The sequence below is a fragment of the Protopterus annectens genome, chromosome 8.part1, assembly GCF_019279795.1.
Source record: "Protopterus annectens isolate FY-2018-M chromosome 8.part1, PAN1.0, whole genome shotgun sequence".
NCBI classification, from domain to species: Eukaryota; Metazoa; Chordata; order Ceratodontiformes; family Protopteridae; genus Protopterus; species Protopterus annectens.
In genome coordinates, this window is record NC_056742.1 from 100509927 (window position 1) to 100536952 (window position 27026).

General features: G+C 38.7%; 1 protein-coding gene across 1 annotated transcript in view; it reads right to left on the reverse strand.

Annotated features, from left to right (window-relative positions):
- The window catches only part of LOC122810101 (interleukin-17C-like), a 28026-nt gene extending 3775 nt beyond the window's left edge, over window positions 1-24251 (reverse strand). The window contains exons 1-3 of the mRNA XM_044081577.1: window positions 24032-24251; window positions 7834-7910; window positions 4206-4555 (exon numbers count right to left, since the gene is read on the reverse strand). Coding sequence (XP_043937512.1) covers window positions 4206-4555; window positions 7834-7910; window positions 24032-24251 — 647 coding nt within the window. The remainder of the gene's footprint in view (window positions 1-4205; window positions 4556-7833; window positions 7911-24031) is intronic.
- Between the last annotated feature and the right edge of the window lie 2775 nt (window positions 24252-27026).

Genomic DNA, 27026 nt, shown 5'->3' on the forward strand with positions numbered 1-27026 from the left:
CCATCTCTGGCAAAGCATTGTGGTCTGTCGACCATGTTGTCCCAGGCAGACAGAGACTGGATCCCCTTATAATGACACCAGAAGCTTAGCCAATTGTTGAAGTCAATCATTTTGTCCTTGTACTGCGGTATCATTCTGGGCGATGCAGGATGCTACTCAGGGCTAGGGCCATACCTGCCTGGGCTACAAGATCGGAGAGTTCTTCCATGTCTCTTTTCATGTATTCAGGGAGGTACATCTCAGGTCATTCACACCAACATGGACAATCACAGAGTCATATTTGTACTTGTTGTGGAGTGACCTGAGTGCATGGGTTATGTGGCCGATCCTGGCACCTGACAGGCAACTGACAGTGACCTTCTCCTTGTTTTGCCTTGTGAGTGGGACATCAGTGTGCCTGACTATAGAGTCACCTATGACTAGTGTGTTGGGTACGTTGTTTTGCCTTATGGGCTGTGGTTGAGTGGCACACTGAGTCTGTTGGTTATGTGTCATTTGGGTTGTGTTGGTGATGGGAGGTTGGTTGCATTTCTGCTTTGGAGGTCTCTGTTGCTTGAGCAGATTATTATTGAGAGCCTCCACAAATGTTTTTGTGTTTCTATGTGTGGATTTTGGTGGTGTAGGTTTAGTGGGACTATGTGATGAGTGTGGTGTGGTGCAAGGGTTTACCTTCTCCTCTTGACTATCAAGTTCAGTCTTGGTTTGAGAGAGCTTTACCTCCAGTTTGGCTAGCAACAAAGCAAACTTTTGGGCTGAGGGGATAGGTGAATAAAGTACAACAGGGATTCCTCTTCTGTATCCTGTAGTTTTCTTACATACATTTCAGGAAGCAAGGTATTTAAGACTTTATGTAAATTCATATCCACTATGTCCACTAGGCTTTCCTTGTCATCTTGGGCATCAATTGAGTTAGACATATTAATCAGATTAGACTATTGAGGTCCATGTTGACAACCATATAATAGACAATCTGTATTTAATAGATTTTTTTGTAATCATTCTTTCCATAGCCTTTTCTGGGCTGAAAGTATAGGTGAGAAGTCTGTAGTTACCTACTCTATCCTGATTGCTTTCTTCAGCAGTGACTACTAGTGTCACTTTTCAGTTCATTGGCAACACTCCATCCCCCAATAAAAGAATATGGTAAATGGTTCTTACAGCATGAATTCAATTTCCCTGGCACCTAAAGGGGCTTGTCTCTCTGGTCCGTGTGTCTCATCCCCCCCCCCCCCGAAGTACAGTGTTCCATCATTTTCCAACCTCCCTAACTATCTACTTGCCCATCCCGCTTCTGGTACCCTACCTTCCTTATTTACATTGAGGTAATGATCTCCTTATTTCATAGTGGTTAAGGTGTTAACCTTACAAACAAAAGGTGCAGGACTTGATTATCACCTGGGGTGCATGGCTAAGCTTAAAAAGGCTCCTGTGGCTGTTAGCCTATTATAAACCTATAAACATATTAACTTCAGGAAACCTATATCCTGTGAATTTATCTAAGCCTGATTTTCTATGGCTTCATTCTTCTCTTTTTTTCCTCCATACCGTTTCCCCAGTAATATAATCAAAAGTAAGCTTTTGTTATAAACCCATCTATTATCCAAAAATGCATAATTCCCATCCTTTAGTCCTCTAGCTAATTCTTACTCTAGGACTACTCTAGGACTCTGTCTTTACTGGACACATTAGATAACTTTATTCTTTCTTTGCCATAATGTCTTATCCTTTTGTGTATACCCTCACTGTACTTTCCTTATGGTTTTCTGATGTCACTTCATGTCATGCTTGTACAAAATTCAATTCCTTATCAACCTATTTTAATTTGCACTTTTATTTGCATCATTTCGTTGGCTAAGCTCACCTTTGTATATTTCTCACTCTGCATCCTAGCAGACTGACATCTGTCATGCAACAGTCCTTGTAGATGCAGTTTTCACTGCAACTTCTGTACTTCCCTCTGCATTTTAGGTGAACAGAATCCCACATTTCTCATTGAGTATTAACAGAGAGATTAAACCACTTCCTATATATTCTGGTTACAGTTGGACTGCTTAAACACTTCCAGTTTCAGTTTTACCTTCCTGCTTCCTTTTCTTTGTCCTTAAAATAGGCACCTTATAGTTCAGTGCTGAAAACCGGAGGTGTCCCATAACTATGACTTCTACTCATTGCTCTTTATTTCTGTTTCTGAGTCATCATCATTATCTCTCTTTTCTGCACCATTCTGTCTGTGTAGTATAGATATTTACCATGGATCCTCAGAGTTCCCTCTAGCTTTAAGGACACAATCTCAATCAACACCCTTCTCTTCCTCTGCCTCGTCTTCCTTCTAAACTTCCTCCACTGTGTGCCTGACCCATTCTTACAAAGATGCCTCCCTCTATCCAGGCAGTTCAATATTCCACTCATTATCCTATATTGCCCACATTATATTAACAGCAGCATTATCAGGGCTGCTGTCCATGAGTACCTTTAGAATTTATTTAATATAGTTGAATGTATTCTTTATTTTAGGTTCATAGGTAAATACTAGGCAATCAGTCTCCAGACTATATCAAGCCTAGCTAATAATCAGAGGTCAGATTGAAACCTTGTACCTATGAGGTAAAAACTTTAACCATTATGCTAAACCCTCCCAAGTTTATAAACATTTAGAAAGTGTAAAGAGCCATATTACAGGAACAAAACTTTCTGCAAGTATAGTTTTAATGTGAATAAGCATTAATATGCTATCTACTAATTTCTTTTATGTACGTGAAATTATTTTATTTTTTTTCCTCAACCAACTTGATCATTTAGCCCCATTTGGTGCCAGATTAACCCATTTGTTCCTTTCATCCCACATCATCCTTTCAGGGTTGCCCCTCCTTTTTATGAAGTTTGTCTTTTTTGTAGCCATGATTACTACAGACTGATATAAGTGGAAAGATAGGAGTACCATATCACCACTATCCATAAATGGAAAGGATTTTTCCTGGTTACTTGTACTTCCCAGCCTGCTTATCCATACTGAACATATAGTACACATCAGCACCAACTTCTCTGGTGCCCTTGTGTCATTCACCATTATCTAACAACATGCTGTTCTCATGTAAACATAGCCAGCACTATATGTGCTTGGGATTAGCCATGTGAACAGCTGTGCTCCATTCTCCCAGTACAGGAGAGCTGGTTACTAGTTGTTTAGTCCTACCTATCTAATCCCAGTTCTAAGGTGCTGTATCTGCCACTTGAACATCTGCTAACAACTACTGTACTAGTCCATCCAGCATTTGTTTACTTTTAGTAACACCTGAAAAGTAAACAATGCTGTTGTGACCTCTTTATGTTGATAACATCAAATTAGCCCTTTAACATAAAGAAGTGTCTTGGCCTTGTTTTTCTCTACTGCAACTTCTGAAATATGTTTTTTGTGTTACAAGCAATTATGTATTTATTTGGCAAATGGTCCCATTATATATGCAGTTCTGCTTCAAAAATAAGCTAGTTTATTAAGAATTGTATTAAATGGCCTCTTCTTTTCTACAAAGTTTAACACATTAAATCACATATTAATATGCACTATATATGATATTAGTTGCTTTAAGTTTCATAATACCAGTGCATTTCCTGATAGGAGTGGCTTTTTTAGTGTACTTTATACCCAAATCATGATGAGTAGATGTGGAATGCATCATTTTAGGATGTAGTTTTGACATGTGAAAACCAGCTTTGCAATTCTCAGTAGAATAAGGTGGGCTGTCCAAACGGACGTTTCCACAGACTCACAAAACTAAATTTTTAAGTTTTTGAATGTGTGAGGTCTTCACTCAACACACACACAAACATACACATATCCATCCAGGGGGCATAGCCGCCCTTAGGCATAGGCCAACTAGGCGGCCTCGTAGGGTGCCACTCTAGCAGAGGTGCTTTTCCAGTAATCTGGTTGGTGTAGGTAGACCAGGATGGGGGCATAGGGTAGGTGTGGGGGGTGGGCACTGTGGAGACCTTTTGCTTAGGGCACCAGTTGACCAAAGGCAGGTCCCGAGGGGAACACTCTCCCAACACACAGAATCATATAACTCCTGTAATTGTGACTGGAAAACAAGGGCTAGCATTATTGTTAAGAACTAATCATTTTCCAACTCTGAATCCCTGATAATCCAGGCATTCAGTTCTTGCTGTTTTATTAAATCAGTATTTATGACTTGTTGATGTCTTACCTGTATGTCCATGGAGAGATGGAGCGACTGTTGAGATCCTCTTTAGCTGCTAAGTGATGGTGATTATGATGATGATTAGCAAGAGTCGGGCAGCTGTGCTTATGGTGCCATCTCACCCTTTTGTTGTTTGACTTATTCAACGGTTCCAGCTGTTCCACCAAGAATACAGATGGGTAACGATCCCATCTCATTGGTTTCCCCACTAGATGTCGCAGCAGCTGGTCATTGACTTCCAGTTCACTAAGGTCAAAACATTCCTCTGATGGGGGCCTTGGGAGCAGCCTATGGGGTCTCCTGCTACCTTCACTCCAGCTGACTGCCATGATCAAGAGAACCACCAACACCAAGCTCTGTAACAGTTAAAGACAATATGGTACTAAGAAAAGTGTTTGGTACTTAATGGCTTCTAGTTTACCAGCACATGTCCTATATAACAGAATCCTGACTTCCAATTTTAGGTTGTTCTAAATGCTTTTTTTTTTTTGAAAGCACATTTTTGTTTATTTTTGCATTTGCTTCCTGTACTGTAACAATTGTAACATTTTTTCCTATATTAAGACTGTTGCAGTATTTACTTAGAAAATGTAATTATATGTGTATGTTTTCCATTAAAAAATGCATTTATTTATTTGAACAATCTTATTACATGACCACTTAGTTTCTGCGACATTATATATGTTAAATTGCAGTATATTGATAGGGACTGATGCTTTCTATAACAGCACCATAAAAATCTATGAGACAGGTATAAAGTTTGGAAAATGCCCCACTTCACGCATAGGTATATCATATCCATTATCTTGCATATCATTTTAAGTGTTTGAAATCAGCTTTCATTTATTTCAAGTACAGAACTGTAGTTGCTAACAATGAAACAGCTTACCTTGGATTCCATAGAAACAATTTGCCTTCTTTCACTTGCTAGTCTAAAACAATAAAGTGTTCAGTAGATTTAACTAGCTCTTCTGCTGGTTTGCTAAGTGCAGGAGGAAAGACACGTAGATTCTGCATTTACTTGTTGTATATTTATAGCACTCCTCTGGTGGAATTTTTGCTCCTCCCAACCCTCAGAAAAAAAGAGTTCAGCTTACATCATCAACTCACGTTTTTTGTTTCTCAAACATTTCCCGCTTGCCTTCTGCTTCTGCGCTTCAGTACTTTGGAAATTTTAACTCCATTATGTGTTGGTTCATTGTACACATTACTTCTCAAAGCAATAAGTAAAATATACGTACCCAATATTTCCTGATTTTTTTTTTAATTAGGTGAAGTACTAAAAGTACATGAAACTTTGTCCTATGTTAGATGATTTTTAATGTTACAGTAGTGGCTGGGTTTAAATGACAAGGTCTTTACACACAACAAAATTACTATGAAGATGTCACTAGATTTTGTAAGACTGATATAATTAAACTTTTGACTTCACTGGGTGTACACAGTAATCAGAAATACCTGAGAGCATACAGATTACCATTTATAATGTGCCATATAGAAGAGGCAGATGTGATGGCTAATTTGTATAAAGTGTATTAAGCCTTTTTACCTTTGGGTAGTTGGACAAAATATAGTATGTTAGTGAAGGCATTTGAACTTGCCACCCCAACAGACTATGTATCTGTATTTCTGGTGGCCTGCAACCCGATCTTTATCCTCACTTCACAATCAGAAATAGACATAAATTACTTAGCCTTATCTAGTTCAGATATAGCTGTGTTTGGTTACATCACATTTTGTATTCACAGCTTTATGTACCTGTGATCTAGCCATCACTAGTTACATTATATTCTATATTTATTGAATAATTTATCAAGCAGTTCTGAGCTTTTGTGTCCTACTTGGTATTTTTTCATCCACTTTACAAAATGTCATCTATTAAGGAAAGAAGTAAAATAATTAAGTAAATAAATAAACCCAATTGTAACCATTAAAAAAAAAAGGTCTGTCAATAACTAGTTTATTTCTAGCTGTTAAAGGTGTTTTTTTGCAGCTTGCTGTCTTCCATTTAGTTAGATATTTGTCACCATCTGTTTCAAAGGAAATAATGTAAAAGGGAAGGACACACAGAAAAGTAATAAGAGGGTAAGTCAGACAAGGAAACGGATTTAATACCAAGTAGGTATAAGCAACCATAGATTAGGAATCAGTCAATGCATACAGTATTCAAACAGCTAAAACAGAAAGAACTTTAAAAAAATAATGAAAAGAAGAAAATAGTCTGAAGGAGATGTGAGGAACTGGATCAATCAGATGCTGTACCTGTGATAAAGAAGTGTGATTTTGGGTCTGTGTGATGCAGGTGAGTTCATAACCTGCAAGAGAATTGACAAGCTAGAATCGAACTAAGTCCAGCTGATGAAACTGATCAGGGACCTTAGAGTCTGTGCCATCTAGCAGAGGCAGACACAGGGGGAGATAAAAGGATCTGGATAGATGTAGTTCGACAAGACAAAAAAAACAGCGCGCTATGACAGCAGAGCTAGAGTAGAAAGGAGGGAAAAGATGAGTAAGAGATGAGTAAGAGCAGATGATGTGCTGCCGCAGAAAAGCAGCTCAAGTCTGAAGATGGAGACAGGCATAATAGAACAATATTACTGTACCAGAAGCAGAAGGTGGGAGGAAGAGGGACTAATGAAAAGAAGGAAGGAAGAAAAGCACAAATAAGTGGGAGATGGGAGCCAATGTAGGAAGAAAGAGGGTGAGGCAGTAAAGTCAGGAGACAGGGTTAGACTCTTGGGCCATTGAAACAAGAAAAACACAGATGAGATAGGGATTTACATGGGGTGCAGGTAGGAGGTTATAGAAAGTAGGGGGAAGAGTTAGCAGTGGCAGCCAAAGAAGGGCCACAGCAGAAAAGAGAGATGAGGTGTGAGAAGGATACATGCCTGATTTTGATGGAATGAGGTTGCAGACCCAGGAATGTTTTACTGGCAGTTCCTCCATACTTTAAAGGTACAAACTGGCTTATGTGTGTATGTACAGATGTCTGGGGTCTGCTGTTTTATATGTATGTACAGTGCTTCAAGGTCTGGACAGATGTCCCAGATTTTAGGCAGGCCAATATTTTATCTCAGACCTCCTAAAATATATACTTTTCTGGTAAATCACTGAGGATTACAGTCACTCTATAATGCTAGTTATTAGAGTTTCATAGTTCTTATTGTTCAGAAAACGCATCTCTAATTTTCCTCACATTTATTTTATGCACTGTCCTCCTTTTTTGATAGATTTGCTAACCTGGTAAAGTCAGGGGTAACCCAGTAGAACTGTCTGGTTAAGTGATTTATTCAGTGTCATTCAATGGGCAAATGGGGGAAGAAGTCAAGCCCTGTACCATGACTCCGAGAAGCTGATCATTAACAACTTAGTGCCTTAACCTTCTGCTCTCACTGTCAGACCTTCACTGACATCTTCATTTTCTGATAAATCACTGAGGTCTACAGTCTCCCAATAATGCCAGTCATTAGAGTTTCATAGTTCTTGCTCAGAAAAATGCATGCCAGTGAAAAACCTGCTGTTCAGTTAGCTTTTTAAGTTAATTACAGTTGTCTGGCACTTAAGGCTCTGAGCTATTAAACAGCTTTCTGTAGTGAAAAGTGCATGGTTTGAATCATTGAAGATGTTTACCCACCGTGTGATTTTGAGTAAGTCCTTTAATCAGTGTTCCTGGGTCACCCTGAAAAAAGGGCACTTTGTCACATTGTCTACCTGATTAACACATAGATAAAATAAAGTAATATTTAACATATGTCCCTCATTGGGTCTTTGCTCTTCCATTATTGTTGGCCTTGACCAGAATGCTTGACCAAGAAGTTGAAAGATATTTTAGTCAGTTCCTGGTAAAATATGTGGCTTTCTGACAAATTGTTTGGATTGCAGTCATTAAATAAGAACAGGCATCTGAGTTTCAAACTTTGCAGCCACCAGAAAATGCTTGCTAATGCAAAGCTAGTTATTCTAGCAGCTTTCTAAATGTTTAAAATCTGTTCAACATTGAGCTGAGATACATTTTTGGGCAATTATTTATAAATGCATTTATTCACTTGATCTCAAGCAGATATCTTTGATATACAGCCATACAAGAGACTGTAGCTGGTCTGTGTGTGTGTGTGTGTGTGTGTGTGTGTGTGTGTGTGTGTGTGTGTGTGTGTGTGTGTGTGTGTGTGTGTGTGTGTGTGTGTGTGTGTGTGCGTGTGTGTGTGTAAATACTTAGTTCCTGAATCCCAGAGTAATTATGATGTAAAGAAAGGAATTGATTGCAGTAAACAGGAGCAACATGATAAGCCACATTCTTTTTGTACAATCCTTTGTTTCCTTGTTTCATTGACTGTTGACAGTACGTTTAGTATTTGGCTGTGAATAAATGTGACAGCATGAAGTCTACATGTCTAATGATAATATTTTAACTATGAATACATTTTTAATTTAGCCTATTTTTGCAGGCACAAGGGTATGGAATGCACTCTGTTGGTCTACAAACATTTGTCTTGCACTTAGGGCAGATGAATAAGGCTACATATTGTTAATAAGCTATTTCCTATAGTGCAGTGCTTGATTCTGTCATTCTTAGTTTGTCTAGTGTGTGACTCTGACCATGCCGCATTGCCAGACAGAGTTCATGGGCTTTTCCTGAAAAGGGACATTTGCATCTAGTGGGCTATCCCAGGCTGTTAGCAAATGCATTACACGGTTCTGTTTTGAATTCCTGTACCCTTTACATAGCTGCTAATTTCAGCTTCATTACATCCTCTTTGACTACAAATGCTAGCACATTTCTTGTAGTTTAATGAGCTACTGAATGCATTTTCAGAAAATGTTAGTTTCAAGGGAAGTTTACTGTTGCTCATACTAAGTCTGTTTTCAGTATGTTTTATTTTGTTTAGCAAATAGCTGTTGTGTTTTTGCTTTAAATTTGAAATAAAAGTTTTACATTAAATAAAAATCTCTGTGATCATTGTAAAATGTAAATAAATTGGTATTCAAAGTGCCAGATCTGAACAGTGTTTTTGTGTAAGTAGAGACAATCAAGTAATGGGATATTAGTATGACTAGAGGAGGGTTGTCCTTTACCCTGGCTAAGGCCCCATTTAACCATGATCTGACTTTGAGCATAGCAGGTGAGGCAGAAACTGGCAAATTATAAATGGGACTGGTATATGGAGATCCCAGGGTATCAGTTGTTCACACAAAACAGAATGTGTAATATAGGGTAGAGGGAGCAATCTACATTAGTAAGAGCATAAACTGTGAAGTATATGGGGACAGATGAACAAAGCAGGAAACAGAGGAGGCTTAAAGGCTCTCAAAAGGAAAATCATAGCTAGTTGATCTAGTGCCCTGTGCAGATCCCAACACACCTGTCCCCTTAACAACTGTAATGCAAAAAAACTCTCCGCCACTACTGCTGCTTGTTATAAAGCTTGTTATAGTTACACACACACAATCACACACATGCGCTAAATGCTTCAGCAGTTCAGTTGTGTGATAAATGCACTATCGCCATTCATAAATTAAGACTGATACTGCACAATTGTGTAAAAAAGAATTACGAATACCTGACAGCAGGAGTATAACAGTGACACAGGACTTTCTTTAGTAACTACAGTTTGTGGTTCTTAGCCATTATCACAAAAGCATAAACTAAATTCCAACGGGGGAAAAATACACTCATATGAGGCAAACTCTAGAGACATTCAGTGAAGTCAAGTGACAGGAGAAGTTTAAAATCTGCAGCACCTGCTTCTAGCTGTTTCTACATCAGTGGTGTGCATGGTGACAAAGCTTAATTTTCTTGGGTGGCGAAAGCCAGGGTACCTTTTTTGCTAGGCTTATATAGGCCCTAGGGCTAATAGCCTAGTACCTACTTATACTTATACTCCCCACCCAGCAAAAGAAAAAAAAAGAAAACAACTCTTTAAAAAAAAAAAAACCTTGCTGCATGGCTTACTTGCAGTTGACATTGAATTCCCTGCCAAGTAGTAATGTATTTTGGCTTCACTATCCCACCTGCCGCATACAATGCTGTCCTGTGTTTTATGGTGGTGGCTGAGACTCTTACCTTGTATAAAATGTAAGGATGAGCACTTAGTGCGTGTTTGCATTCAGTGTGCCGAAAGGGGGTTGTGGAACAGGTGGGCACCAGTGAAGCATTTTATAGTTTTGTACATATGCAGTTCTGATAAAAAAAAAAAAAAAAGAAATAAAATTATTAAAATCACCAATTCCTGATTTTGTACCCTATACAAGCTAGGTCACGGGGCAGCTGCCCCTTTTGCAGCCCACTTCCTGTAGTTCTACTCAAAAGGTAGTATCTAAGCAATCATGCTAGAGGGAAAATAATGAAAGCTTGTTATTAGATATAATGTGTCAACCACATGATGCTCTTAGAAAGGTAATGCATATATAAAGGAATGGCTAAAGTGCTGGATGAGGGAAAAATATATAGGTAGGAGACTTTAATCTGCCAGGAGCAGACTTGTGCATTCCTGTACCTAGACTGGAGAGTCACTACATGATTTTTCTTACTCCAGTCTCTATGTTTGCCTTTTTTGTTTGTTTCCAAATTGTGGGATTACAGAAAGCTATGCTGTCTTAAACTGGTACATTTTTGAAAATCAAAATGGGACAATGGAGAAACATACAGGGTACAAAGGTTGTCGATAAGGTTGAAAACAAACATACTAACAGCTATGGAAAAGGAGCTAGAACCAGCAGCAAGAAAGGAAGAAGAAATATAATATGTGATCCAACAGAGAGGTTAAGGAGGCAAACTATGCAAGGGAAAGAACATTTCATGATTTAAAGAGTACTGGAAAGGAGCATAGGCAGAATTATAAAAAAAGCTAGAAACAAAAATGCAAAGAAGTAGGAAAATGCAAGCTAGAGAAAGATCTTGTAGGAATAGAAAGAGGAAAGATACCATTGTTTTGATAATATAAAGAAAGAAGAAAGGTCAATAGAGATCTGCAAATGTTGATCAAAGAGAGGGGAAGGAAAATGTTGAGCAGAGAAAGTTATAAAGTCCTAGTTCATTTTATATTTCCATCTTCACATAAGAAACCGAAAGAAGTGTATAAACTTAGGCATTGGAAAAGGAGGAGCTGGAGGACATCTGACAGCTGCATGGAAACAAAACTGGAGGAATTAAGGGAAAACAAGGTATTGCATCCTGACAGCAAGCCCCCCTAAGAGCCTAAAGAATTTGGAAGTATGCATACAGACTTCCTGACAGAACTTTCCAACTAATCATTTAGCATCTGGGAGGTTCCAGAAGACTAAATGGGGATCATGGAGGTCTAACTTCATAAAAAGAGGAGGGAACTAGAATTGACTGAGGAAACTGCAAACCTATAGCCATTACACCTCTAGCAGAAAAAGCTATGGAAAGGATAATGAAGGAAACACTAGCTGATTTCTTAGGTCCAACCTGATTCAATTTTGTGACTAGGTTACAGTGAGATTTAAAAAGGGAAATCCAGTCAGTGTTGTACACCTTTACCACCAAAAAGAAAAAAAGTAGGTAATACCACTAGCAACAACAGCCACAGTCACATAGAAATGCTGGTAAAATATTTATTGCATTTAGCGCTTCAGCTCCCAGGCCTTCACAGACTCTGTGAAGGCCTGGGAGCCGAAGCACTAAGTGCAATAAATATTTTATCAGCATTTCTCTGTGACTGTGGCTGTTGTCGCTAGTGGTATTACCTACCAGTGATGTATACCTTGACTTCAGTAACATATGCTGTAGGAACTTAAATTAGTACAGAAATTGACTAAATGAGTAGAAGGGTGGCTGAGTGGTAAGAAGCAGTAATTAGCAGTTAAGGCAACTTTTTAAATGAAACAGAAGTATTTTTTGAAGGTTTAACAAAGGGTTGATCCTAGCAAGTTTGGCATCTTTGTATCAGACATCAAGAGGAATGCTGTGAGTAGGGTTATCCTATTTATAGGTGACATTATGATGGGACAGCAGAAGATGACAGAGCAAGCTTTCAAAGAGACCTGAGGAGAATGTCAGAATGGGCTAAGAAGTGGTTTCTAAGGTTTAATGCAGGCAAGTGTAATGTACTTCACCGAGCCTCTACATGATTCGAAAGAGGAATACCACTTAGGAGGAGCAGAAGAGTAGCTAGGCCATCTGTCATCCCTGAACTAGTATCCCCTCAAAATTTGAGTTGAGGAGTTTAAAAAAAAGGTCTTTCAAAGCCGACAAAAAATTCCCTTCATTGCCGAAATTGCAGGAAGCTGCCTGCTGTAGCTAAATTAACACAGACAGGAGCCCTTCAGTCATCACTACAAATGCAGTATTGGCATTCATTCCTGAAGCCATGATATCCTCACAGCTTCATAAAGCCTGTTGGTATTGCAGTGCTGGTATTGCAGTCCCACCCCATTGGCATCTGTTGATTGTGCTGCATGACTGCTTAAGTCTGGGCTGCTCTCTCCTTCACTCCATCCTAGTTATGGCTCTAGGGAGGAGTGATAGCAAAACTCAAAGATCGTAAAAAATGCATTGCTGTGATAGCAACAGCAGAATGAACTGCCAGATTAAAGCTGAAATTGCTATAAAAGGGCAATAAAATGTTGGGCTGTTTTTCTAGGAGAACAGATTTCAAGAAGAGAGAGTTCTATTATGCTTGTATACATCTTTCATCAGGCTATAAGTGTTATGTTCAGTTTTGGTGCCCAGAAAGAGTAGTGATTAAATGAAACAATTTACCTGTGCAGGTAGTAGATTGTAAGACCACAGACTCCCTCAAAGACTTGGAATAGGTGGTAGGCTCAGAGAATGTGAATAGGAGGGGTGAATGAAAGATACTAGCTGCACAAATAGTGCAGACTAAGCAGACAACTTTTCTTTTTCTATCATCCAGGTATATAATATTGCTTTGTTGCTTACCTGATCCCAGTCTATCCCTGCTGAAAAGTTATCACAGCCATTACATATTATGAATGAGACTTTAAAATGAGCTCTCATCTGACTGAGTTGTTGGTAACTCAGATGGAGTTTAAATACACATCTCACTTTCTGATGAGTAGTACAAGAGTTTCCTCACTGTCCATGCACAATTTTTCCCACTTTTGTGTATCTCAGTAAAACACCTAAAGGCTCAGTGTGCTTTACTTGGTATACACATAATTAAACAAATATGGCCTGATCATTCTGTGCCATGCTTAATACTGTTTCCAAATCAGCCGCATGAATAACATGGAATGGAAGTTACTAAATGTATACATTATAAAAAACACAAATTCATACAATGAGACATAGTTGGCATGCAAAAATAAAGAAGTGGAACAACAGTTAATTAAGTAATGGCAGCCAAAGTCTGAGCTTCTGACTATACGAATTTGTCAGAAATATCTGATAGAAGTTAAAGCTAAATGAGGTATAATTCACTCTTTTCATAATAGCTGGTAATGCAATTTAATGCACTAATTATTAATGCAGTCAAATGCAGCAGTAGTTGGGTCTGAAAGCAAAGCAAATACTCAGAAGAGGAGAGAAAAATCTGCTGTTTAGATAGGCAGCAGGAAAATGATCTTTGTTTCTCTCTCCTGTTTGAATATGCTAACAATAAAGCAAGCTGTAATAAGATGATAGTCTGCCTTGGTAAAGTTAACTTTTCATATCAAAGGACAGGTTCTATGAATTTCACCAGGTTTACATTTTTTAAAAACGAAAGCAAAGAACTGATGAAGATAAAGGCATGGTGGAAAAAAAGGTGTATACACAAATTGTTCTCCACATTTTGCTCATAAGAATGACATATTTTCAATTATATTTTTTGTTAATTTTTTCCTATATGAGAGTGTGACTACAGTGTGTGGATAGTACAGGTTAAACCAGGCGGTTAAAGAGTTAAAAAGTTCACTGGCCTTCTTGCAGTGCTGTGCAACATAATTTAATTTGCAGTGGCTCATACTGCTGAATATTACTGCTAGAATTGTGCGCGTGAATGTAAGCACATCAGGGGTGAGTGTTCTAAATCTTGCAGTTCACAATGTAAAATACACAGCTCTGTCATGTTCAGTAACAGGCGAACTTGACATATTTTCCTTATAACTTCCTCTCATGCACTACTGCTGCCAAGTTGCTGTACATTATCTGAATATCTGAAAAGGAATGAATCACAACAGTACAATTCATCAGAGTAATAAATAAACGCATACATAATTAAAATTAACCTTCTGTACTTACAGTGTGAGTGCCTTTTCAGTTCCCAGATAATAAGTATGTGTGCCTATTAGTGTTGAATTTGACTAATTAGTATATAATTTTTAATTCAGTGAAAAAGAGATTGCTTGTTTATTGCATTTGCTATTTATCCAATAATGATACATGGCAATATTAGAGTTGCATAACTCTTGGTACTGATATTGTATGGTACCAATAAAGCGCAATTTGTTCAAGGTACTGTGTGCTACATATAAGTTAAACTTAACCTTTACCTGCATACTGCAACATTTGTTCAGTTTAGCATTAAAGGTACTACAGCACGTTTCAGAATAGGGGATTTCCATGTTGTCTAGGTATAGTCACCAAACAGGGAAATGATGTAAAATAGATTAAAACATACATGCACACATGCACACATGCACACACAGATAAGTGAATCTGAAAATCTGACGATGCTGTATATCACTGTGTTTATAACAAAAAAACTATATTCATTTGAAGCTATAGGTATTTTATTTAAGGTGAAGTGAAATATAAAAATATTTCATTGACATTAGGGTTGCAAATGTTGAAACAGAAGTGCAGCAATGTTGATTTGAGTAGATATGCAAAATATACCCCAAACAGCCTTAGCCTGAAGTATATTGTGTCATAATACAGCTGTAAAGAGGTACTGCTGTGTTTCTAAATAACTATTTTTATTTATGTGCTTGTATACATTTTGCATACCATTTGGTCTTGCAAGACTGAGTCTTTTTTGTACAGAATGGAAGAGGGATGAAATTTAATCTGGCTGTGGCATAAGGGAAGGGGCAGCACATTGGCATAGTGAATAGCATTGTTATTTCACAGCAAGAGGTTTCCCAGTTCATTTCTCAGTTAGAGTGCCTTCTCTGCAGAGTCTACATGTCCTCCCTGTGTTCACATGGGTTTCGTCCCACATTCCAAAGACATGTAGTAGGTGGACTAGACACTCTAAACTGGCAAAAGGTGTATGTGTGCATGTGCAAGTGTGTAGTGTGGAAGATGTACAGTGGCAGGGCTAGCCACCCAGCAGTGGCTCTAGATGATTGTCACTGGTAAAGTAGTACCTCAACCCCATATTCAAAAATGGGAAAAAGAGGTTGTGTATGGAGTAGTGCAAGGGAAAAATGTAAACAATTCAAACATATGAGAAGGGTATGTGGAACAGAATAGAAAATGATTCAGCATTTAATGAACATATTTATTTACACTTACAGATATGTTTTATACACAGAATTCTGCTTCATCTGAGGAAGAACTGCTATCCTCGGTACACTGTCAGAGAATAATATTTATGTACACTTCCATGATCAACATACCGCAGTAGAACAAAGAGCTATGAGGATATATCCCATGGATGATTCAACAAAGAGGATAACTCCATTTATCCTAAGACAGTCTTGGAGATTCCATTTAAAAGAACAGTTCCTAACAGACTTTGCCAGGGAGTTTCATTTTATTTGGATAGCAATGCAGCATGCACTACTCCCATTGTTTAGTAATATTCCTCGGCTGTGTACTATAAGGTTATTACTACAAACCAGCTATCTAGCTGAGTAGTGTATGTCAAAAATCAACATCAACAACCCCCTTTTTCCCCCATTTTATAAATGGGGGTCAGGGTGTTGCATCAACTGTCACCACATCTCTCAGTTCAGTGCTACTGTCCTACCTGCGTTGACACTCATGCCTAACTGTTGCAGATTTCTCTAACACAGTTCACACATCCATCTCTTTGCTGGAAGCCCTCATTTCCTCTTGCCTTCTCCTTGTCTCTCCCAAATCTTTTTCATCAGACTGTCTTCTGCTTTCTTGTACGTGTCCACACCTCTGTAATCTGTTTTCTTTGACCTCTGCAACTGGAGATACCTTGGCTTCTGCTCTAATGTCATCATACCTTCATCTTTCCCACAGTGTGCAGCTTACCACCCACCTTAGGAAATTTTTCTCCATCACCTCTAGTTTCCTCAACTATTCTGCCTTTACTGCCCAGGTTTCTGTACCATACAGAAGCACTGGTCACACCACTATTTTTTACACCTTATTTTTTACTTTCCTTGGCATTCTTCTTCCCTCCCCCCACTACCCCTGATACTCTGTGCCATTTGGCTGCATCCTCTCCGCTTCTAGCTTTGGCCTCTGCATTCACACTTCCCTTCTCCTCAGCCACCCCCTCCCAGATACCTGCAGTTGTTAACCTGTTCCACTATCTCCCCTTCGATCTCAGTTTTCAGCTTCCTCTGGTTTCCCCCAACTTCTGCCATAACAGCTGTCTTGTCTACACTTAGTTTCATCCCATGTACCTTCGGGTATGCATTCCTTTCCCTTATCATTTACTGACATTTCTGTTCAGGGTCTCCTTGTAATGCCAGATCATCTGCATATAGAAGCTTTGTTGATCTCTCCCCCCTACAAACTGCTTGCTAATGTAATCCATCACTAGTATGAACAGCAGTGGTCTCAGAAATGAACTATGATGAGCCTCAACTCCCACTGGGAACCCCTCTTTGAATCTGATCAGTGTTTGTACCTGTGGCATTGGGTCTTTGTATATAACCTGCACTAATTCTACCAATGTTTCTGGGACTTCACATCATTGCAGGACTTCCCAAACAAACTTTCTTGGGACCTTATCATATGCTTTCTACACATATGGGAATGCCCAGTTGGACTCTTTCCTCATCTGTAGCTTCTTCTCCACTAGCTTCTTGTTGTCTGCATTCAGTACATGAAGAAAAACTGTTATACTTTGTGCCTTCTTGCTAATTGTTGGGCACTAGCTATAAACTGCTTTCTCTCTGTGTAATAAATAGCCTGAGGGAAGAAAGCCCTCTATGCTTCCCTACCCTACCTTACCCCCATTTCCCACTTTATTCTACCATTATGCGTTGCACATATACCTATAACTTGTGACATCCAGTCCCTATACCTCCCCAAACAGCTTTACTACTATTATAGAAACACACCTGTTTCTATTCCCTACTGCCATCATTAACATCATTCCCAACAGACTTTCTCCCTCCCACACTGCTTTGCAATCTATCCACTTTTACTCAGGCCCCTCCACAACAGTACTGCTAAGTTATTTATGAACAAAATTTTCCATTCCATTCATTCCTCTGATCTTCTCTCATATACCACAATCAGATTACTATATCTCCCTCATCTCTTCCTCTATCTCTCAGCATTCCTTTTATCTCTCTGTACAGCTTACACCCCCCCAATCCTCAATCTCTCTACATCCATACAAAATTAAATCAGTGCTTTTTGCTTTACTAACCTCCATTAACCATACATGTTCTATACTGTTAACAGATCCCTCACCACATAAATTCATCCTCACTCATATCAATACTCCCCACACCTATTCTCTCAAATACCCACACATCTCAAAATCACCTGTAAGCCCACAGAATAAACACAATCTATTATAATATTTCCCACACCTAGCCTGTTAAACACCCACACATCTCAAAATCACCTGTAAGCCCACAGACTAAACACAATCTATTATTCTGCATTTCAACTTCTACTTTATCAAATAAGCCTTCCATATTTACCTTAACTGCACACTTGATCCTCCAAAACCATCTATTTCCTACATTTCAGAAACCTGTTTCTTCTGCATTTCCTAATATCAGTATCTCTTCTCCTGCTTGCACACTTAACATCCTACTAACGTCCATTACCCTCACCATTCAAACAAAACTCATATATTGTGTCCTTCAAGCAAAATACTTCTGAACTTCATCTTCAAATCACACCATGTCTATATCAGCACACATATATCTTCTGTTCAAGTATAATTATTCAAAGCAACAAACATTTACTCACAAACTAGGTATTAAAGCATAAAATCAAGCAAAAATGCCTCTGTCCATACCATCATACTTCCAAAGCCATAAACCCTAGTGGCGACATCCACCTAAACCCAGGTCCAACTCAGTATATTGAGGTACTAGACACCTCACCCACAGTCCCATCCTGGCCTTCATATGTATCATACCATCTTACAAAGCAGGTATAACAAATACCATGAAGTGCATGCAGAGATAACACTACACACTCCAGACATCTTAGTTGCAATAGAAACCTGGGTCCATCTGAAACAAAAAATGAAGAAATTTCCCTGCCAGACTTTAACATTATTAAATTAGGCAGGGACAACAAAAAAGCTGGAAGTGGCATGATTTTCTACAAAAACACACTAGATATTTCCCTCCCCCCATCCTGCCAACTTTCTCTAACTCATAAATCCTATTAACCATGCTAAAACTAAACACTCACAAAACAATTGTAATCATGGGTATATACATAGCCCCAGGTAACAATGCTAAAACACTGGAAGATATTCTCTGATGGGCCTCTTCAAAAATCCCACATAAAAAAGATAATTTGGTTGATGTTAATATAGATTGACAAACCATACAGTTTGAAAATCCAGCCAATAATGTACATCTGTACAAGTTCACCCAAATTCTAGATCTTTCAAACTATAGATCATCTGCCATTTTATCACCTCTATCACAAATGTTAGAAAAATGTATGCAGACACAACTTCTCAACTATCTAATATTTAATAGATAACCAGCTTCTGTCTTCAACCCAGCATGCTTTCTGCCCTCATCACAGCATAACTATTGCTTTGCTCAATTTTGTTAATACTGTCAACACCAACAGAGATGCCTGGCCCCACCATCTTCCTAGGCTTATCAAAAGCTTTTGATACTGTCTCCCACCAGAACCTCTAACCAGGGGAGCCCGTAAGATTTTTTGAAGGGGGGTACAAACCCAGAGCCCCCCACTGAGACCCCACACGCAGCCCCCCAAGGAGCCATTTCCATGACCCATTACTTGGCTATTTCTCCCCATTTGCCATAAACACTGTTCAAAACTCTCAGTGTGCATACTGTTTATGCTTTACCTCTACAATGATTACAGATATTTGGATTTAATTTACAACTTTTATTTCAAATTTTATAGCACAAACACTAATAGACATTTCCTAAACAAAGCAATAGTCTTAAAATGAAAACTGACTTAGCTTTAAAACTTCTCTACCTTTGAAACCCGCATTCAAAGAAAATGTATCTGGCCAGTGGTGGGTTAAGTTTACCTTTGGGTTGTTTTCATATCACAGGTCCCTTGCACACATTTTAGGACCATACAAAAGTTCTTTGATTCACCTTCCTAACGGTATTAATTACAGTATATAACAATTTATTTAAAATTTGTTTCCTGAGAAGTTCGACTTGGAACAAAGACAATTTTCAGTGAAAGCCCGGGGAGAAACGCTCCAGACGCGTGTCTTTATAATGGGGGAGGAAACCGGAGTACCCAGAGAAAGCCCACACAAATGCAGTGAGGACATGTAGACTCTGCACAGAAGGAACTCCAGCTGAGAATCAAACCGGAGAACCTCTTGGTGCAAGGCAACAACACTACTGCAGCACCACTGCGCCATCTGATAATTGATTTATATCCCTTGTATAATACAGCACCACTTGTTAGAGTGTGTTTTACATTTATAGTTTTAAACATTTTTTCCAGTTAGCAATGGTAAGCTGGTAAATTGCAATAGGGAATGGGTGGCAAGTTGAAAAATGGGTTCATAGTTACTAGGCATCTCATCCAAAGGAGGACATGCTGTGGGAGTAGAACCTACAGCCCTCTGCATCAAGATGCAAGTAAAACTGGTTTAAAATTCTATACCACAATAGTGATACCATTTGCTAAACAAAACAGTTGCACATTTTAAGCAGACTTAGCATGAGCATCAGTAAACTTCTCTTCCCCTGAAGCTCACAATTCATTGAAAATGCACTTGAAAATAAATTATAACTGTTAACTCTAACTAGGGCATTTCTCTCTCTCTCTCTCTCTCTCTCTCTCTCACACACACACACACACACACACACACACACACACACACACACACACACACCTCAACCTCTTAGTGCAAGAAATATGAATTTTTCTAAAGGATATGATGTCTAAAACTCAAGTTTCTGCCATTATTTAGCAGTTTCACTCCTTTTTAGGAGGAATATGGGGCAAAAATATGGACATTCTCTAAAAACTAGGACAACTGAGGGGTATGCTACCTCCCTCTTATACACACACACATACACACACACACACACACACACACACACACACACACACACACACACACACACACACACACACACACACACACCACTATATCTCTCAATCTCTTATCCCAAAAAATCTGGACAAACCCTGTTATAATGTTGGGGACAAAGGCCCAAAACTAGGGACACTTAGAAAGTTGCTAGAATAACAGGATTTGTGTTAGAATGCATATTCTGAAGGATATGAAGTCTGAAACTCAAATGCATTTCATTATTTAGTAACTTTAATCCTTAGTTCATTCCAGTGATTTGTCAAAAAAAAATTTTTATGAGGAACAGACCAAAAATATAAGGAAAAAATTGGGACATTCTGTGAAAACCTGTACAGTTGAGAGGTATGAGTCACACACATACATCCCCCTATCTCCTTAGAAAGTAGCTAGAACAAGTTTTGCATTAGTATGCATTTTCTGAAAAATATGAAGTCTAAAGCTCAAATATCTGCCATTATTTTCTGACTTCAGTCCTCAATGAATTACCAAAAAAATACAATTTTATGAGAAACAAACTGAAAGTATGAGGCAAAAATCTTGATAACTGTGAAGTATGAACCCCCCTCACTCTTACACACACTCCTATCTTCCTCTTACTTACACATGCACGCACACCCCTACATTTACCTACCTACTTCTTACATAGACGCATACACACCCCTACCTACCTACTTCTTACATCCATATACTACTGCCTACCTATTTCTTAGACACACACACACACACACACACACACACACACACACCTCTTAAAACACTTAAACACACACATGCCCACACCTCTCTCTCACTTGTACATTTATCCATAGTCCAAATGTCTTCCAGAATTCAAATTCCGTGTGGGCGCAGAAGATGAAGACTTAAACTATTGGTTGCACAGGCACAGAAAATGAAAACAGGTCACAAACACCTGTTGCATCTGTGTGACTGGACGCAAAGGGTGTTCTTAAAGAAGAATGCCCTTAGAAAACATATGTGCGTGTGTGTGTGTGTGTGTGTGTGTGTGTGTGTGTGTGTGTGTGTGTGTGGGTGCCCTTGCCTCTAACATAAACTCCTTAGGGCTCACCAACTCTTCAAGGCAATGTTAACTCTAACTAGGGCATTTCTCTCTCTCTCTCTCTCTCTCACACACACACACACACACACACACACACACACACACACACACACACACACACACACACACACACACATACACACACACACAGACACACACACAGACACACACACACACACACACACACACACACACACACACACACACATAAGGATCTATACTTTTCAGCATATTCATCAATAATCTCTACACTGTTACAAAAAATGCTACCCTGGTTCAACATGCTGATAACATGACTCTAGTCAGCTCTGCCAAATCTCTCTCTAAACTCCAAGACTGTACACAATTCTTATCAATTGAAAAAATGGATAAATAATTCACTACTATTAAACCCTAAAAAACAAACAGCCGATTTTTACCCCAAAAACATCTCTACCGAAACAACAGTATTTACTTCTGTCTCTACCAACAACACCATGATAGAACAAGTAAAGTAAACCACACAAAATTACTGTTTGTTATCATAGATGACCAGCTGAAATTCAACCATGATGTATCAAACATGGTGAAAAAATCATCAGAAACTAGGTACATTATATGGAATAAAACCATACATCAATGACATAGTCAGAAGATGCATAGCCTCTTTTATTACTGTCATCTCTCGTCTCCACTGTGCCCTGATCTTCACTAACCAAGTCTCACAGTTATATAAATTTAAGAAATGTTATAACAAAGTAGCCGAATTTGCAGTAAGCTATAACAATACAATGTACTACTGCCTAGCCCTCATAGAATTAAACTGGTTAGAACAACCACATTATCTATTTCTTTCTCAGCTAACTACAATGCAGAGACTTCTCTATAAACCAGAAAATTGTCCAGCTCTTAACAGCTTAACACAGCACTAATCCCCCAATATAATTTTAGTCTCTAGAGAAAAATCATTAATCGGTATAAGTCATTTACTGCTGCAGGTGACGCTCCATATTCAAATAGTGCAACTAACTATTGATCCGCATCCAGCTATCACTGAAATCAATTCAGAATGCAAACTCATTTAAAACACAACTAAAAGTTTAAGTATTAGATCAATTGATCTACTCCTGAATATCTCCAGGGTAAATGCCACTATTATATTTGGCTTACCATATTGTCAAAGCATTTCTGTTCATTCAGAATCCTATACCTCACAACCAGTTTTCACCAATACATCAATAGTTTTACTAGCATCTCCCAACCAAATACATAGTTTTTGTGACAACGCTCAACCCCCCCCCCCCGACCTCTATACCTTTAATATAAACCTTATGATAGCCATACATATAATTATCTATGATCCTGCTTTATACTCCACCTCTTAACTACAATATTAACATTTTCTGCCCGACTTAATTTCTTCTCTCACCTCCATTTCTTTGAATTTCTAAGCACTAATCACATGATCTGTTATCTGTTTGATAAGACCATTATTACACCACTTCAAATGTTCAATGTTCAACATCTACTAATATGCAACTATCTTCTGTACTGCAATAACTGCCTTTATTTTACATGAATGTAATCTAATTAGGAAACGAATGTTAATGTATATTATTAATGTTTGTTCATCTGTATTACTAAATATCTGTTTAAAAATGTTTACAATATGTTGGAGGGTTTTCCCCAGGCCACCGCTGAAAATGTTTTGTTGATTAAGCCCAGTCAGACAAACCTTGGTAAACAAAAGCAAAATAAAATAAAAAAATAAAAATATCTGTCTCACTGCAAATATTGGGTTAGTTGTGCTGCATCTTGTTCTGAAACCAAACTGCTCAATTCCCATCTTACTTTCTAGTACTCTGCATATTCATTTATCAATTGAACTCTTCAGCACTTTCATGCAGTGTGACAGGAGTTTGATACCTCTGTACTGCCACAGTTATGAATGTCTCCTTTGTTGTTAACACTCGACAGCTTATTCATCAGTCATCTGGGATAAACCAGTCTCTGTATACTGCTATGAATACCCTCTGGAGCCATTTCTGTCTTAACTTACCAACATTTGACTCAGTTTTTCCCCCAGAATTTATTTTCTTTAGTGATGTTCTTACTTCTTCTAGTGTAGGCTTTTCTTCCTGTTTCACTGTAGACTCTCTCTCTCTCTCTCTCTCTCTCTCTCTATATATATATATATATATAGAGAGAGAGAGAGGGGGAGACATATAATACACACACACACACACACACACACACACACACACACACACACACACACACACACACACACACACACACACACACAAGGGGAAACCCAGCCTCTGTGGGGTTTTCTTCATTCAGTAACTCCTGGAAGTACTCCTTCCATCTGCCCCTTATGTCATGTGGACTGGTGAGCAGATTATTGCTGGCATCTCTAATGAATGGTGTCTGATGACTACCTTCATTATCTTTCTGTGTGTCATTTGAACCTGATAGAGTTTCTTTGTGACATCTGCTGAGTCCCTTTCCAGAACCAGGTAGAATGCCTCTGATGTCTTCTTCGTTGCTATTAGCCAACCAGTATTCCTTCTTAGCCTGGCCCATCCTTTCTATCTCCCTCTTTTTTCTTGTATCACTTCTTTCCTTGGATAACTTCTGCATTCCACCAGCAGCTATCATTATGTACCTTATTTCTATGCCTGGCTTGGCCGCATATCTGTTCTTCTGTCATCACACATGCTGTTTTGAGACGCTGCCATTCTTCTTTAGCTCCACCTATTTCCTCTTTTTCATAAGGTGCTAGAGCCCTGAATATTCCCTTGAATTCTTCTGCTTTCACTTCTTTCGACTTTCAGGTCATCAGCCTAGTACCTCTTAACCTTAGAGCCTTCTCTGACCACATAATGCAGCTGACTGTGGCCATAAGTGATTTATGCTGTAGGCTGACTGCTTAACTGGGGATGACTTTGCAGTCTATGATTCTATCCCAATGGTCTTGCCTTACAAGGAGGAAATCTACCAAAGCTGCATATCGGCTAGTCTTGTAGGCATTTGTGTTAGCAATATCAAGCCACTTGCCAGACATAACTCTAAAATGGCTTCTTCATCTTTATTCCTGTTGCCCCACCCATATGGACTTAGGCAGTCATCATGTCCTGTTCTATCAGTCTTGATTTATGCATTTAAATTCCCTGTTATCAACACCAACTCATGTTGTCCTTCTTTACCTAGTAGGTTCTGCAACTGGTGTCTGAATCCAGTCTTCCTCACCATCACAACCTTAATGTGAGGCATAGGCTGGGATTATGAATACTACTTTATATGTGTCGAGAAGCTAGATAAATACCAGCAATGCTCCTGGAGTACAAGTCCAAGGGAGTTTAAGTCAATTGGGTAGGAGTACTTTGCATTAGAAGCCATTTCAATAAATATATTATACTGACCACCAGATCTATCAAAAAAATAAATAAAGAAAGAAAGAACACAGTTTTGTAAGGCCAAGCCCCCACTGCACCCCTCACATCCCTGCATCTGAAATATAGTGGAGAAAAAGAGAAGCTTTCTTAACCCCAAGTTTGGAGATTTCAGTGCCAGACACACGCACACACACACACACACATACACACACACACACACACACACACACACACACACACACACACACACACACACACACACACACACACACACACACACACATACGCTTATACACTTTTGATGAAGCAGGACTCACTCAGTACATTACCTGCTCTTCCTGTTTCAATGAAAGTTGTAGCTTGACTAAATGAATGGAACACATCCAGGCATTAGATGTAACTGACTATAACTTAACTACTGCCTAGAACCAATCACCAGTGACCAGAATGGGTACTGCAGCTGCTGATATCAGAGAATGCAACTGTTATGAACCATGCAGTTCTATTATAGGCCACAGGCAACAAGCCCATGGTCCCTTAATGAGTTAAGGTGAGAGAACCACTTCAAACAACTAAGATATGAGTACCATCTTGACAGTTTTTATTCCTGTTATGGTATCATAGTGGTGTAGTGATTGGTATTGCTTCCTCACAGAGTTTGGTTTCCTGGTTAAGTTCCCAGATATGGTGACTTCTATGCAGACACTGCATGTTACCCTTATATCTGTATGGGTTTTCACCACACTGTCCAATTTACTCCCATATTCCAGAGATATGCTGAAAGTATTGGTGAGCTTCTAAGTGGCCTGTAGGTGTCAGCTGTATACCTGAGTGTGTGCATCACACAGTGCACTGATGCCCTATGCAGAATTGATTTCCACCTCACACCTTGTTGCTTACTAGGACAGGCTCTGCCCCTCCCCCTTGACCCTGTATAGGATAAATCTAGCATTAGAAAATTAATGAATACAGAAAGATCATTGTTTTACCATGTATGGCAAACATACATACCTGAGGACTTTGGTGTTTTCACTATGAAAATAATGGGAATATGTGACTTAATATGATAAACCGTATAAATTAAAATTCCATGATTAATGATGATATGCAACAGTCCGATTCTTTCATGATGTATAACTTAGCTTTGTAAAAATATTACCCTCATCTTATTTTCCTCCAAAATAAGTTTGTTTTGTTCATGCCAGTATTCTAAACATAAGAATTCTCTTTGAATTTGGTCCTGAATTAGGTTAGTGCCTAATCATGTAAACACTGCATTGCCTGCATATTGCAATAAATCACAGCTTTCACAATGCCATATTGCTCTTTTAACAGACAGAGAACAGTGGTACATCTAACACATATCTTTACTATACACCTTTAGTTATTCTAGGACTGGGGAGTGCAGAAATTCCTTGTAATGCTTTGTGATTTTCATTTGATTCTAGAATCATGTGAAAATGGTCTCTCTCTCTCTCTGACTCCAATATTCACCATTTTAATGAAGTGGAGTTGTAGGTTAATTATGGAAAAAAGCTTTGGGGCAAATTAGTAAAATATCTCTAAGCATCATTTCTCCATTTATTATGGTCAGTAGCACAGTGTCCAAGATCTATAGCAAGATTGTGTTAATATCATGCCCATTTCTTAACCCATGGTGCGAGTCAGAGACTATAACATTATCTGCACACAATTTTTCTATTTTCGCCACAGAAGTAAGCTTTTTCACAACTTCACGTAAACTGCCTGAGAATATAAGTACAATTATGGCTGTCTTTTGAAGGTAAGGTATTTCCTTACACTCATAGTCCTGTTCATTAGGGTCACGATTGATGTAATAATCTGTGTGCTAGCAGAAATAGGAAGGATGGAGGAATATGAACCGCTACTGGCACTCTTCTCTTTTTCCCTTTCAGAATTAGATACAAGCCTGTTACTAGCAGACTTGAAGGAGAAGACAGACCAAGAAGGGTCGTTTTCCCAAGGCACTGTATTACAAAGCACAGTAGAGGGCTGGTTGGTGGACATCTCATCAGAG